This window comes from Hemibagrus wyckioides, linkage group LG15, assembly GCF_019097595.1.
Source record: "Hemibagrus wyckioides isolate EC202008001 linkage group LG15, SWU_Hwy_1.0, whole genome shotgun sequence".
NCBI lineage: Eukaryota > Metazoa > Chordata > Actinopteri > Siluriformes > Bagridae > Hemibagrus > Hemibagrus wyckioides.
In genome coordinates, this window is record NC_080724.1 from 1746714 (window position 1) to 1760504 (window position 13791).

The 13791-nt window shown below is 40.7% G+C and overlaps 1 protein-coding gene across 1 annotated transcript; it reads right to left on the reverse strand.

The window, feature by feature from the left end:
• Positions 1 to 926: 926 nt before the first annotated feature.
• Positions 927 to 13067, reverse strand: LOC131365599 (isocitrate dehydrogenase [NAD] subunit gamma, mitochondrial-like). The gene is made up of 13 exons (XM_058409281.1): positions 11841 to 13067; positions 10850 to 10897; positions 9560 to 9657; positions 9374 to 9489; positions 9217 to 9277; positions 8130 to 8262; positions 7830 to 7963; positions 6825 to 6927; positions 6388 to 6534; positions 6183 to 6277; positions 5655 to 5715; positions 3638 to 3755; positions 927 to 2838 (listed from the first exon to the last, which is right to left on the reverse strand). Exons 1-12 carry the CDS (start codon positions 11916 to 11918, stop codon positions 3651 to 3653), a joined length of 1179 nt encoding a protein of 392 aa, XP_058265264.1. The 5' UTR covers positions 11919 to 13067; the 3' UTR covers positions 927 to 2838; positions 3638 to 3650.
• Positions 13068 to 13791: the final 724 nt, after the last annotated feature.

Consider the following 13791-nt stretch of genomic DNA (forward strand, 5'->3'; position numbering starts at 1 on the left):
CTCTGACTCCTGTCTCTTCCTCAGTGACACTGTCTCTAAACCCTACAGCATGGCCGGTCTCACCACTGTCTTGTACACCTTCCCCTTGATTCTCGCCGATATTTTTCCATCACAAAATAAATGACTATTAAACAAAAATAAACTTCAAGCAAATCAGCTCTTGTCTTTCCAGTGACTACAGTCTGTGTTTTCTTTCTTTTTTTTATCTTATTATTTGATCACACCATTACAAATGGGTCAATGGTTTTTTTTTTATTGAATTCAATTAATTTATTGATTTATTTATTTAACCCCCAACCGCGGAGGTGTGTGGCAAACGTGCTAACCACTAAGCCACCCTGTCCGAACTACTTAAACAACAAGCTTGGTGTGAGATTGAGGGAAAAATTGGAGGCATATCTGCTTATTTACAGACTTTTAATTTGCATCAACGGACGCATGATTTCATTAGACAAACTGCTGGATGCTAAATGCTCCATTTCTGCAGGGCCAAATCTATTTTATGATGGAAAGAAAACATAATTAAACATACTTTTATTAGCATTCTGCTGTAGAGCAAGACAGAGCTGAGGTGTGTGTGTGTGTGTGAGATCATTTTGAGTTTTAGTCTCCAGTTAAACTGATTTAAAAAAAGAATTTATAGAAATCTACTTTTAAATAGCAATCTTATGAGAGATAGCCGTCAAAATGTTTCCATCCAACACCTAAAAAAATCGTCCAGTGATAAATATGCAGCGGTCATGCCCGCAGGCCGGAGCATATTTTGTCCACGTGCGTGTACAGATGTATGCATTTATGACGTTAGGTAACATTTCGGAATGTTTTGTTAAGTTTGATGACTGAATTTCAGCACCATCTATTGGCAATGAACGCTCTGTGGAACAGCATCAACTGGCTAAAAATGACAAAGAATACACAAAAAGAAGTTTTTGAAGTGAGAAGTATTTATTGCACACAATCTCACCGGCTTATACTTTATCCACAGTGCTACATTCATGAAAAAAACACAAAAAACACTGGACCAAGAACTCAGTATGCTATTACGACCGTAGATTCCTGGTGTTTATTTTCCTGAACATTAACACACAATGAGTATCGGTTTTCTGTAACAGCGTTATGAAATCCAAAAGTCTATTTTTCTATCCACATACAGGAAACATCACTCATCACACACAAAAAAAATGGTTTTATTTTTCTGTCCTAGTGTAACGATCCATCTTATAGCAAACCTATGGCTTTAGGTGCAAATTGTATTTCTCACAGACGGTGTTTAAGAACTGAAGTGTTTGTTGGTCCAGAATTAAAGCAGCAAGCAATATTTCAAGTGAGCAGCCATCAAATCACAATAAATCACACGCCAAGTTATGAACACAGTAATCCTTGGTTCCATGTATCTGTAATAAATCTAATAATAAACCTCGGACTGTACGGTTGCCAAAGGAAGCTTTAAAAAAAAGCCTGAGAGGAACATATCGGTAACTTTAATATCCCTAGACATTTATGAAAAAATAAAATGTTCATCAAGAGGTATCCATTTCCTGCATACTGCTGATTGAATAACATGTTAAACGTGTTTTCCGGTGTCGTGTAAACGTACGATATGGGGACGTTTGTATAAATAGTACAGATAAATGTGTCTGTGAATCCCTGTTAAAGGTGCTTGTAGCAGGTGTGCTGCCATATTTCATGCCTCAGTGTGTTGAATATGTATTTAAGGCTCATGCTGAGTGTTAGTTGTACACATGGTGGGTTTAATAATGTCCAAGTGTTTGGCTAAGAATGATTACTTATGACTGTGTTCGAATAAAGCTCACAACTTGTACCTCCGACTAGCTCAGGGTTCAAGAGGTGACAGATCTGTTCGGCTGCTCACAACGTTGACAAGTAGCACTTCTTGACGTTTTAATGAGTATCAACATACACATACACTATGTTGCCAAAAGTTTTGGGACACCCCTCCAAATCATTGAATTCAGGTGTTGTTTTTCAGGGGTTGGGCTCGGCCCCTTAGTTCCAGTGAAAGGAACTCTTAATGCTTCAGCTTCATACCAAGACATTTTGGACAATTTCATGCTCTTTGTGGGAACAGTTTGGGGATGACCCCTTCCTGTTCCAACATGACTGCACACCAGTGACCAAAGCAAGGTCCATTAAAGACATGGATGAGTGAATTTGGTATGGAGGAACTTGACTGACCTGCACAGAGTCCTGACCTCAACCCCATAGAACACCTTTGGGATGAATTAGAGCGGAGACTGTGACCCAGACCTTCTCGTCCAACATCAGTGCCTGACCTCACAAATGCACTTCTAGAGGAATGGTGAAAAATTCCCATAAACACACTCCTAAACCTTGTGGAAAGCCTTCCCAGAAGAGTTGAAGATGTCCCAAAACTTTTGGCAATATAGTGTATTAGCTTGTTGAATCTGTAACACTGACTAAACAGGAGGTAATGACTCTGAATCAGCCTTCAAAGATTCAAAGCTTGTTGGATTTTTGTATTGAGGTGTTTTTTTTTGTTTTTTTTGCCACTTTGTAGCAGTAAAAATGGCGTAAATTCTGTGTAATTTCTGAGTGAAGTGAAACAGCATTAGTTTTTTCAAGTAAACTCTGGATATTAAAAAAACCCTATAAACTACACCTGTAACCACTCACGGTTAATTTTTATAATGACTGTCACAGTTTTGCGTATTATAACTTTAACCTACATGTAGCATACACAGAGCAATTGAATTAACAAAGCTGTAGCTTAAAGTTGTAAAGCCACACACACGACTGAACACATCCACACATGAGCTTCACACAATTCTGCTGTATATATTGATTGAAGATTTCTACCTAAAGATCATAAAAAAAATAAACATATTATTTATGGCACATATATTCAAGTCCTGGTGTGTGTGTAATGAAAGGCGATATATTGTAGGAGGAAACTTCACACTAAAATCACCATGAAATTCCCATAAATAGCACATCCTGGAGTATTCGTTTTTCTTATTGCAACATCCACATTTTTTCTGTTTACACTGATCAGGCATAACATTATGACCGGTGCCAGGTGAAGTGAATAAGACTGATGATCTCCTCATCAGGAAGCAGGAAAAATGGACAAGTGTAAGGATTTGAGCTTTGAGTTTGACGAAGGGCCAAATTGTGATGGCTAGACCACTGGATCAGAGCATCTCCAAAACTGCAGCTCTTGTGGGGTGTTCCCGGTCTGCAGTGGTCAGTATCTATCAAAAGTATCCTTTAAGTCCTGTATGGAGGCCAAACTTCACAATTTACAGGACTTAAAGGATCTGCTGTTAACATCTTGGTGCCAGATCCCACAGCACACCTTCAGGGATCTAGTGGAGTCCATGCCTCGATGAGTCAGGGCTGTTTTGGCAGCAAAAGGGGGACCAGCACAATATTAGGCAGGTGGTCATAATGTTATGCTTGGTCAGTGTATAAATACATTTAATATTGTGGAACATTAATTCCTGTTAATGAAAATTTTAGCCACTGCTGTTACAGAAAAGTATTCAACACCTTCTGACCAATCAGAATTCAACATTCTGCTGTATGTAGAAATATTGAAGTATTACACTACATAATGTTGCATTCTTATTGTTGTCTATAAATCGAGGTTTCCTACCTGATGTGGGTGTTCAGATGGGTTTGGAAATATGCAGTCTGCTCCTCTGAACCTCCTGCATTATGGCTTGCACCACGTCCGATGTCGTGCCCTGACCCCCCAGATCAGCTGTGTGTAACTGCACATGCAGGAGGAAAACAGAATGATATATACTCTATATACTTAGTAATGAAGATCTCTGTTATATACAGTCTGTGTCCTGACCTGAATCAAAGTACACAAAGTGTGCAAGAAAATGGAAAGCTGTAGAGCTCAACATGTACAGGGTAATATCTCAGTGGAGTTGCTTTTAAGAGGCAGGACTGAGTAATTTTGGATAGAGAGAGTGCACAAATAAATAAGGACACTATATTGACATACTTCTGGTGTACATTGAAAAGTTTGAGAAAGTATCTTAATCCAAAAGGTTGAAGTACCCTCAAATTAAGAGAGACATCCTGGGATGTCAACATGTATGTTTATAGTAATATATACACTACCAGTCAAAAGTTTGGACACATCTTCTAATCCCATGGTCTTTCCTGATGTTTATTTCTTTCTACATTGTAAAACAATGCTGAAGGCGGCTGAAATCCACAATAATGTCCTTTGAACAGTTGATATTGAGATATGTCTGCTCCTGATGCTCTGTAAAGCCTTCATAACTCCTCTAATCTGAGGTGCTGTTAATTGGTGATTTCTGAGGCTGGTCACTCTAAATGAACTTCTCCTCTGCAGCAGAGGTCAGTTTTGGTCTTGCTTTACTGGGATGGTCTTCATGTGAGCCAGTTTCATCATGGTGCTTGATGGGTTTTGATCAGGAAAGCACAATGCTCAGAGAATCATCAGCGTCCTACTGCCTGATCTTTAAGAAACTTACAGTACCCACGGCCTCTCCAAACCTCCCTCTCACTCTTGCTTACACTTCTCACCAACCTACAGGTGCTACAGGTGTATCAGTGTCCACAGCGTCTACCTCAGAGCCATCAGTAGGCTAAACCAGCATACAATCTGTCCCTATTCTCACCTATCAACTCTATACATTTTCAGCACACACTCTCCACCAAAATCCACCCCCACACCCACCTCCACCCCTGCCCACACACATCCCTCCATGCTGCTAATGTTTTGGCACGTCCTCTGCTTCTAATATTTAGCACATCTTTGCTGCTAGTTTAATAAACTCTTTGTACCAGAGACTAAAAACAGGGAATTTGCACCTGTTTTGGAAAGGCCTGTGTTCAGCATTAAATTTATTTGTGATATCACACTCGACAGTATGGGTGAATGACTCTTATGAAGGCCAGATGACACTCACGGCTTTAATACATTTGCATATTGTTATTTTTCCAGCCTTCCTGGAAGTGGTTCTGGAGGCGAAAGGTGAAAATCTGTATTGAAACGAATTTTCCCATAAGAAATAATGTAAATGCAGCTCCCAAAAATATGACCAGTATGACCAGTATGACGCGTATGTAAACTGTACGTCTGCTTACAAAGAACTGACCCAAGCCAAGCATTCCATGTCAAGGCTCCACACAGGAAGTCATGCCACCAAGCTTGGGTTAAAAATAGAACAGAGCACCCATGCCACCAATCTGTCAACAAAAAAACACCCGAAAAATCACCTAGCTTTTAAATGCATGCCGAAGACAACGTTGGTATCATGGGTTGACTCTTTCACACAGCTTTCTCTGACTGAAAAAAATTCCTAAAATATGTAAACTTGCTTCGGTCGGCTTTCAGCTTTGAGCGGCTCCCAGACGTACGCGCAACTTAGCCAGTGTTTGGTTCGCTTCGTATATCGATGCAAATTCCTTGCAAAATTTCAATTCTTAAGGTGGAAATTCGTAAGAGAAGGCATTCGTATACTGAGGTTCCACTGTAGCTTGATATGAAACTGCACACCAAAGCTTGTTTGGCTGCTATGATTACAAAACAAGGTATTCTTCCATGAGCTAATCATACCAGGGTAATAGATTCAACTCCACATACTTGAACAAGTGTGAGCAATGAAGTTAATGAGATTCAATCGTACCTGAGTCTCAGACAGAGTTGTAAGGACTGCTTTTCGAATGATGCTGGCATAATCATGAAGTCTAGAAGAAGAAGAAGAAGAAGAACACAAGTAAATGTTAAACACCATAGGTTTCACAAACAATGAATGAATAGGTCATCTCTAGAACAGACATTGGCCCAACTGGACAAAGAATGAGTGCAGAATATGTTAAAAGAGCAGCTGGTCATTTGTAGAGAGTCAAAATGCAGTTTCAGTCAAAACAGATGCCCCTTTTCTCCACCAATCCTACCCCCTATGCGCCTAAACATTTGCCTTCTAAGAGAGATGTGTCAATCTGGGTGTTGTGATAATGTCCGGACCAGAAAAATGACAATAATACACGAAACAAGTAAAGCACTGGTCAGATCGGTTGCATTGTGTTATTATGAAAAGCAGTATTCTCAGGGTACCTTCAAAATCAAATTATTATTAAAGCTCTAGAAATAGTTTTGAATCACAACAATCTGCATCTTTCAAATCAGCAGAGGATATTAAATCTTTACACACTTCAAGTGATCCAGCATGAGGCAGCTGGCCAACAGTGTCGCTGTGGGGTTTGCAATGTTCTTGTTAGCAATGCTTTTCCCAGTGTTCCTTGTAGCCTGCCGCACAAAGCACAAACAATATACGAGAATGTCTGGAGTATTACAAGAATCTTCTGAGAAATGTTTGATAAACAGTTAAAGTGTGGAGTGTGATTGCTCTTTCTTACGGTTTCGAAAACAGCATAGTCTTTGCCATAGTTGGCTCCTGGAACTAAACCTGGGCCACCCACGAGTCCAGCACACACGTTGCTGACCACGTTACCATAGAGGTTTGGCATCACCATCACGTCAAACTGTTGGGGCTTGGAGACTAGCTGCATGCACAGAAATAAACAGATACACAGGTTCACTTGCACCGTTCAGCCAACAGCGGTACCTGTGTTGTTTCTGATAAATACTATAACAATAGCATGTAGAGAAATACACTGATCAGGCATAACATTATGACCACATACCTAATATTGTGTTGGTCCCCCTTTTGCTGCCGAAACAGCCCTGATCTATCGAGGCATGGACTCCACTAGATCCCTGAAGGTGTGCTGTGAGAATGTTATACCTGATCAGTGTATTCGTAATCTCTGAGTGCATGCTGGTAGGCAAATACCTGCATGGTGGTGTTATCCACAATCATGTTGTCAAAAGTAATATCTGGATATCCCGCTGCTACCTCCTTACAGCACTGCAGGAAGAGACCATCACCCAGCTTCCTGTACAGAGCAAAGCCAAGACAAAATGGAGCTCAATGTTCATTGTTTTCATTTATGCATGGCAGAAAGTCTAACATAGTGTCTTGCATAAGTATTCACCCACTTGACGTTTCATAACATAAGCAAATAGCAAATAATACAGAAATAGTTAAATGGTTAAATATTTACAAATCAAACAATGTGAACATTGTGATTGCTTGAGGCCCCAAAACATACACTATATTGCCAAAAGTTTTGGGACACCCCTCCAAATCATTGAATTCAGGTGTTGTTTTTCAGGGGTTGGGCTCGGCCCCTTAGTTCCAGTGAAGCTGTTCTAGCTGCAAAGGGCGGGACAACTCCATATTATATTCATGTGCATGTAAAGGCAGACGTCCCAAAACTTTTGGCAATATAGTGTATCATGCAGCATCATGAAGACCAATGAGCTCTTAAAACAAATGTTGGACAAGGTTCTAGAAAGATGTTTGTTGTTGATTCTTCAACTCTTCAACTTCACAGCGGATCATTTGGTCCACGTTTCCATCACTTCCAGACGCAAACCCTTCCGTTTAATCCAGGCTTTGGACCTGCACTGAGAGTTAACTCTTCAGTGGCTGGGTTAGCTCCCTGCCTGGGAATCAAACCTGGGCCACGGCAATGGGAGTGCAGGATCCTGACACTGGACCACCAGGAGGCTACAAGAGTCTAGAAAAATATTCCAATTCTGCACAGTACACTGCCCCTCACAACTTTGTGTAGATTCATGATGTAATTAATCCAGCAAATATAGCAAATTACATTTATATTTACAACTACTAGTGCAGTGTACAATTTAGCATCAATCTATGTAATATTTTTTACTTTTTCAAAAGAAAATCTGGAATACAGAATAAGAGTAAACATCGTAGAGTGAAACTGACATGATGTTGGCTTTATGTACAGCAGTGACCCTGCGTCGACCTTTCTCTCGGGCAAGTTTGAAGGCGTACTCGGCGATCCGCAGAGAGTTCATCCGAGTGATGATCTTCAGACACTCAACAACCCCTGGAACATTCTGAGGAAATACAAAGTTTGAAGGTACTACAGATAATCATCATTGTACATATTTATGTTGTTTGCGGTGAATCTAGCAATTGTTTCTTCAATTAATTATTAGTGTGTGTGTACAGTGTGTGTGTGTGTGTGTACGTGACAAAAAAACGAGTAAAACTGGCACAAACCTCATGCTCTAAGCTGCTGTACTCTCCTTCTGTATTTTCTCTAATGATGATGATGTCTATGTCCTTGTGTCGGGTTTGGACACCAGGGAGAGTCTGGCAGTGCATCACATTAGCATACAGGTCCAGCGATGTGCTGAGGTTTTAAACAAGGGACAGTGTACTTTGTACTTTAATCCATTTAATTCATATAGCACTGTTAACACTGTCAGTAAACACTGTCACGTATGTCTAGAAGTAGATTTAGATCCGAACACAGCACATAAGAAGTGACAGGGAAAAACTTCCTGAGAAGACATGAGGGAGAAGCCGTGAGAAGAATCAGACTCGAAAGGAATGAATTTTCTTCTGGCTGATGGAAGACAGCGGGATTCTAGTTACTACAACTGTCTTCTATAATGCCGAATAGTAATATATCCATTGCAAGTGTGCTGAAAGAGTGTTTTGTATGAGTGTATTGAGAAGCCTGAGATACACTATATTGCCAAAAGTTTTGGGACACCCCTCCATCATCGAATTCAGGTGTTGTTTTTCAGGCGTTGGGCTCGGCCCCTTAGTTCCAGTGAAAGGAACTCTTAATGCTTCAGCTTCATACCAAGACATTTTGGACAATTTCATGCTCTTTGTGGGAACAGTTTGGGGATGACCTCTTCCTGCTTCCTGTTCCAACATGACTGTACACCAGTGACCAAAGCAAGGTCCATAAAGACATGGATGAGTGAGTTTGGTGTGGAGGAACTTGACTGGCCTGCACAGAGTCCTGACCTCAACACCTTTGGGATGAATTAGAGCGGAGACTGCAAGCCAGACCTTCTCGTCCAACATCAGTGCCTGACCTCACAAATGTGCTTCTAGAGGAATTCCCATAAACACACTCCTAAACCTTGTGGAAAGCCTTCCCAGAAGAGTTGAAGCTGTTATAGCTGCAAAGGGCGGGACAACTCCATATTACATTCATGTGCATGGAAAGGCAGATGTCCCAAAACTTTTGGCAATATAGTGTAAGCAGCTGAGGAGTTTTATAATCACAGCAGCTGAAAGTGTGAACTTACTAAACAGACAAATGAAGCTGATACATTAATAATAATACCGTAGCATGTTGTTCCTGGACTTGTGAGAGGGTGGAAGTTTGTGATTGGTCTCTATATTGCCTGAAAAAAAAAAAGGCGCATGAATAACTATAAGACCTACTTGAAGTTGAATAGAATAAATTTTAAAACCTGTCCACCTCCACAACGTTATCCTACCCTTTAGTGCAACTCCGTTGCGTCTGATGGCTGTGACAGCATTATTAATGTCATCCTCTGACGTCGCCGTGGAGTCCACCTTCACCACCTCGAAATCCACAGGGACGCAGCAGAACCTGTGCGAAGATCTAAATCTGTCAAACTACCCAAATCTCCCAAGATCCAAAGTAAAACTCGTTCCCAAACCTGAAAAGCTCTCGGACGTGGCTCAGAAGTTCGGGTCCGATACCGTCTCCGGGGATCAGAGTTACCGTGTGTCGGCCTCCATATTTTGCAGGAGGGGGCTGGAGTGTGGAAACAGGAGATAGACTCGCATAATTAAAATCACCAAATACTACAAATGGATAGTCATACCAAAGCAAAGGTCACTATGAGTAATGCTGTAAGAGTGAACATCCAAATATTCTTATTTCTACTTAATAGTTGGACACAATCTGACTAGAAAATGAACTGCATTTTATTCAGGTAGAAATGAACACCTATGTTGATCCTGTAGTCTGTAGCACACGTCTGCCATCCATCACTATATTCTGAAGGTGCATTTTGCGTAGGCGTTTCTCTTATTTAATTAAAAATGGTAGGGTTTAAGAATTAGTGCACCTTTATAATACAGTGGTTCAGTGCACTGCATCACACACACACACACACACAGTACTCACAATAACCTTGCCAGAGATTGACGATGAGGACGACGACGCATAATTAAGGTGGGGTAGATAGGTAAGTGAATGTGATGGAGAAAACAAGTCAGTGATGAGAAAATGAAAATATCTGAGCCAGTGCTAACATTTGTGCAATAAATATCCAAGTCTGTGCTGCCATCATGGCCAGTCTACATTATATACATGCACTTTGGCTGTTTTATCGGTATAGGCGTAATTACTGACTGTAGCTCATACACTATATGGCCAAAAGTATGTGGACACCCATGTGTTGGTCTTCCCCAAACTGTTGCTGCAAAGTATTTTAAATAATGTTTCCATGATGACTTTAATATTGATCTGTGCTAAATACATACAGAGATGTTCCATATATGAATTTATATCTAAGATTCGTCTACGTTCATCCAAAAATGATAAAGCGATTAGTGAAGACAAACGAATGCACAAAAGAAACTCTAAAGAATGAGGTACGGTCAGTTTCAGTGTGGATTCCAGCTTAATTTTTCTATCATGAACACCTTCGATCTAAAATCACCTGATGAATCTTGGCGAAGGAAATCAGGAGCTCCCTGTATGCATGGGGTTTATGCTCATCTTATGCAGAGCTCCCTGAGTTCTTCACAGCCAAAAAAACTCCATAATGGACACAGCGGCTACTCTAAATCGCTCTTAGGCATGATTGAGAGTGTGAATGTGTGTATGGCACCATGTGATGGACTGAGATCATCTATAGAGCTTCTGGAGCTGTAGCAGTGTGTACTTCTAAAAGAAAACAGAGAAAAACAAGGAACAACATAGATGGTGGAACACTTACAGTGTAAGTGGACTTCTCTCTCCTGCTGCATGTCACTGGTCTTATCACCTGACATTCAGAGATAACAGAGTGACAGTTATAAACAGACGGACATTAGTTAAGTTGATAAAACTTATGTTTTGTGGTAAAATAGCACCAAGTTGACGCATTACATTAGTCCATACAATGACAAGATATACACTTTATTGCCAAAAGTTTTGGGACACCCCTCCAAAACACTGAGTTCAGGTGTTGTTTTTCAGGGATTGGACTCGTCCCCTTAGTTCCAGTGAAAGGAACTCTTAATGCTTCAGCTTCATACCAAGACATTTTGGACAATTTCACGCTCTTTGTGGGAACAGTTTGGGGATGACCCCTTCCTGTTCCAACATGACTGCACACCAGTGACCAAAGCAAGGTCCATAAAGACATGGATGAGTGAGTTTGGTGTGGAGGAACTTGACTGGCCTGCACAGAGTCCTGACCTCAACCCCATAGAACACCTTTGGGATGAATTAGAGCGGAGACTGTGACCCAGACCTTCTCGTCCAACATCAGTGCCTGACCTCACAAATGCTCTTCTAGAGGAACGGTCAAAAATTCCCATAAACACACTCCTAAACCTTGTGGAAAGCCTTCCCAGAAGAGCTGAAGCTGTTATAGCTGCAAAGGGCGGGACAACTCCATATTACATTCATGTGCACGTAAAAGCAGATGTCCCAAAACTTTTGACAATATAGTGTAGCGAATACACTTCACAGCTCATCCATTTGCATGTCGATGTTTGTAGAGAACAAGTTTAACAGTAACAGCCAGGTCTCAGACACATGCTTTTGATGTTTAAGAGGAAGTAACAGCTCACAAAATCTCAATGACCTTGTAGACATGGTCGCGTGAAGCCACACCGCTGACGTGCACACGTGGCCCAATAAACCGCACTAATAAAACACGTGAGGAACCTTAGACATGTAAACCATGACACTGGCGTGCTGAATCATTAGAAGAGCCTTACATTGACCGTGTTGCCCTTTAATCCGGCCCAGGGCTGGTACACCTTGGAGAGCGACAACACTGACCTAGCGGATGACATCTGGCTTCCAAATATCAGAATGCAAATGACGGAAAGCAGAAAAAGATCTCCACAAACAGTCAGTCAGCAGTCCAAACAAATCCAATAACGTAAAGCCGTTTCACGATCCGTGCAAGGACAGTCCTGAAGGATTGTTCAAGCTCTTGCTGGACACTTTCACATCAGCGCCCACTGCTGTTAGAATTTAGCTACTGACGAGACTTTATAAAACTGACCACAGCTTCAAATGTTGGGCTTATGATGCATAGATTACGGTTACCTTTTTTATAGTGCACCAAACTGTTTCAATAAATCATGATATATTCACAACTTAATGAATATAAATTAAGATTTCAGGTCGTTTAATTGCCACGTGACTGAGATAACACCAACAGAGAGTACTCATGAAGTTACATTAACACTTCTCTGTGAGAGGCAGTAACAGCTGTATGGAGACACTAAAATGGGGTTTATTTTCTGTTCACCCATTAATCATTCAAATGATGTCCTTTTAACATAAAAAAAATGTAAATTATACCTAATAGCTAGGTAAATGAGCTGGCTAGATCCAAGGGCTTATGGGAAAAATGTGTAACTACATGATTATTATCTGTTAAGTTTTTACAAGTAGGCTAAAAGAAACAACCTAGAATTTCTCTGATTTTGAAGGATCTGAAAGAATTCCATCTCCCAAAATGTGAAAATCAATACATCAATATATGTACACAATATAGTTATCTCGATTCTTTTTATGCATGTAAAGAAGTAAGCCTGAAAAAGAAAAGAAAAGAGTATGTTAACAAACGATAGAACATTCATTTATATTGCATTTTTATTCAGCAGAAGTATACGTCACAAACTAGTAGTCCATCAACTAATCAGATGAATGACATTTCAAGAGTTTACATCACCCATGACGTCATCAGTCATGTCATTCCTATTCCAGGCATTCAGCTGTAAAGTGTCCAGTAATACTGTGTGCCCCATATAGAGAGAGGAAAAGAAAGGAACATGCCGAGATGGAAGTTATTTTTAGGCGTAAACCTGTGATGTCGCATATACACAGAAATAATAAAGCATAGATGTGGGTTAGAGCCCAGGGTGGACATTGCAGTCAGCTCAGCGTTTTCTAGGCCGCGGTCAGTCGGTCGAGAAAGTAAAACTTGCAAAAAATGGACTTAGTTAACCGGTAAAGAACCAATTCACTTGAGTCATCATGTCCAAAACTTAAAACGCATTGTTTCGTGTCACAGATAAAACCTATATATTTTTTTGAATTAACTATTCGTATTGGACTTGTCATGGAATCGGGGTCACTGGTCAAGATGTTGGTAGTTGTAGTTTTATACGCAGTCTTCGCGCTGCTGTTAATTAACCACAAACTCCAGCTCCCATAATTCCAACAATCCGACTCCTCCCCATTCTCCCCGTTCAAGCACCACGCCCACTATTTCTTGGTCCGCGGGGAAGTCGCAAGATGGCCGACGTCGCTTGAAAGTACGTTCCTCTCCTCAGTATGAAGTTGTGAGTGAGCTAGAGAGCGAGGGAGCTTACGGTGGCGTTTTGTTTTTGTTTTATTTTAGTTATTTTACTTTGTTTTATGTTTAACCAACCATTTCATTCCGAAACGCACATGTCTCAGATTTCTTTAGGCTAGTTGATTCGTCAGTCACACCGGGCTAACGAGCTAAGTTAGCTAGGTAGCTGGTGTGTTCGCTGCAAAAGCTGCAGGTTTAGGTTAAATCACTTTGGCTAGCGTCTTGTCGATTTAACACAGACTTTACACAATCCAACGGTTGCAATCAGATACGATTTAAGAAACTATCCAAGCAAATTGACTGGGATTTATTTATTTATTTTTTTCCGCTCCGTAAGTTAGCCACTGTAAAGCTAG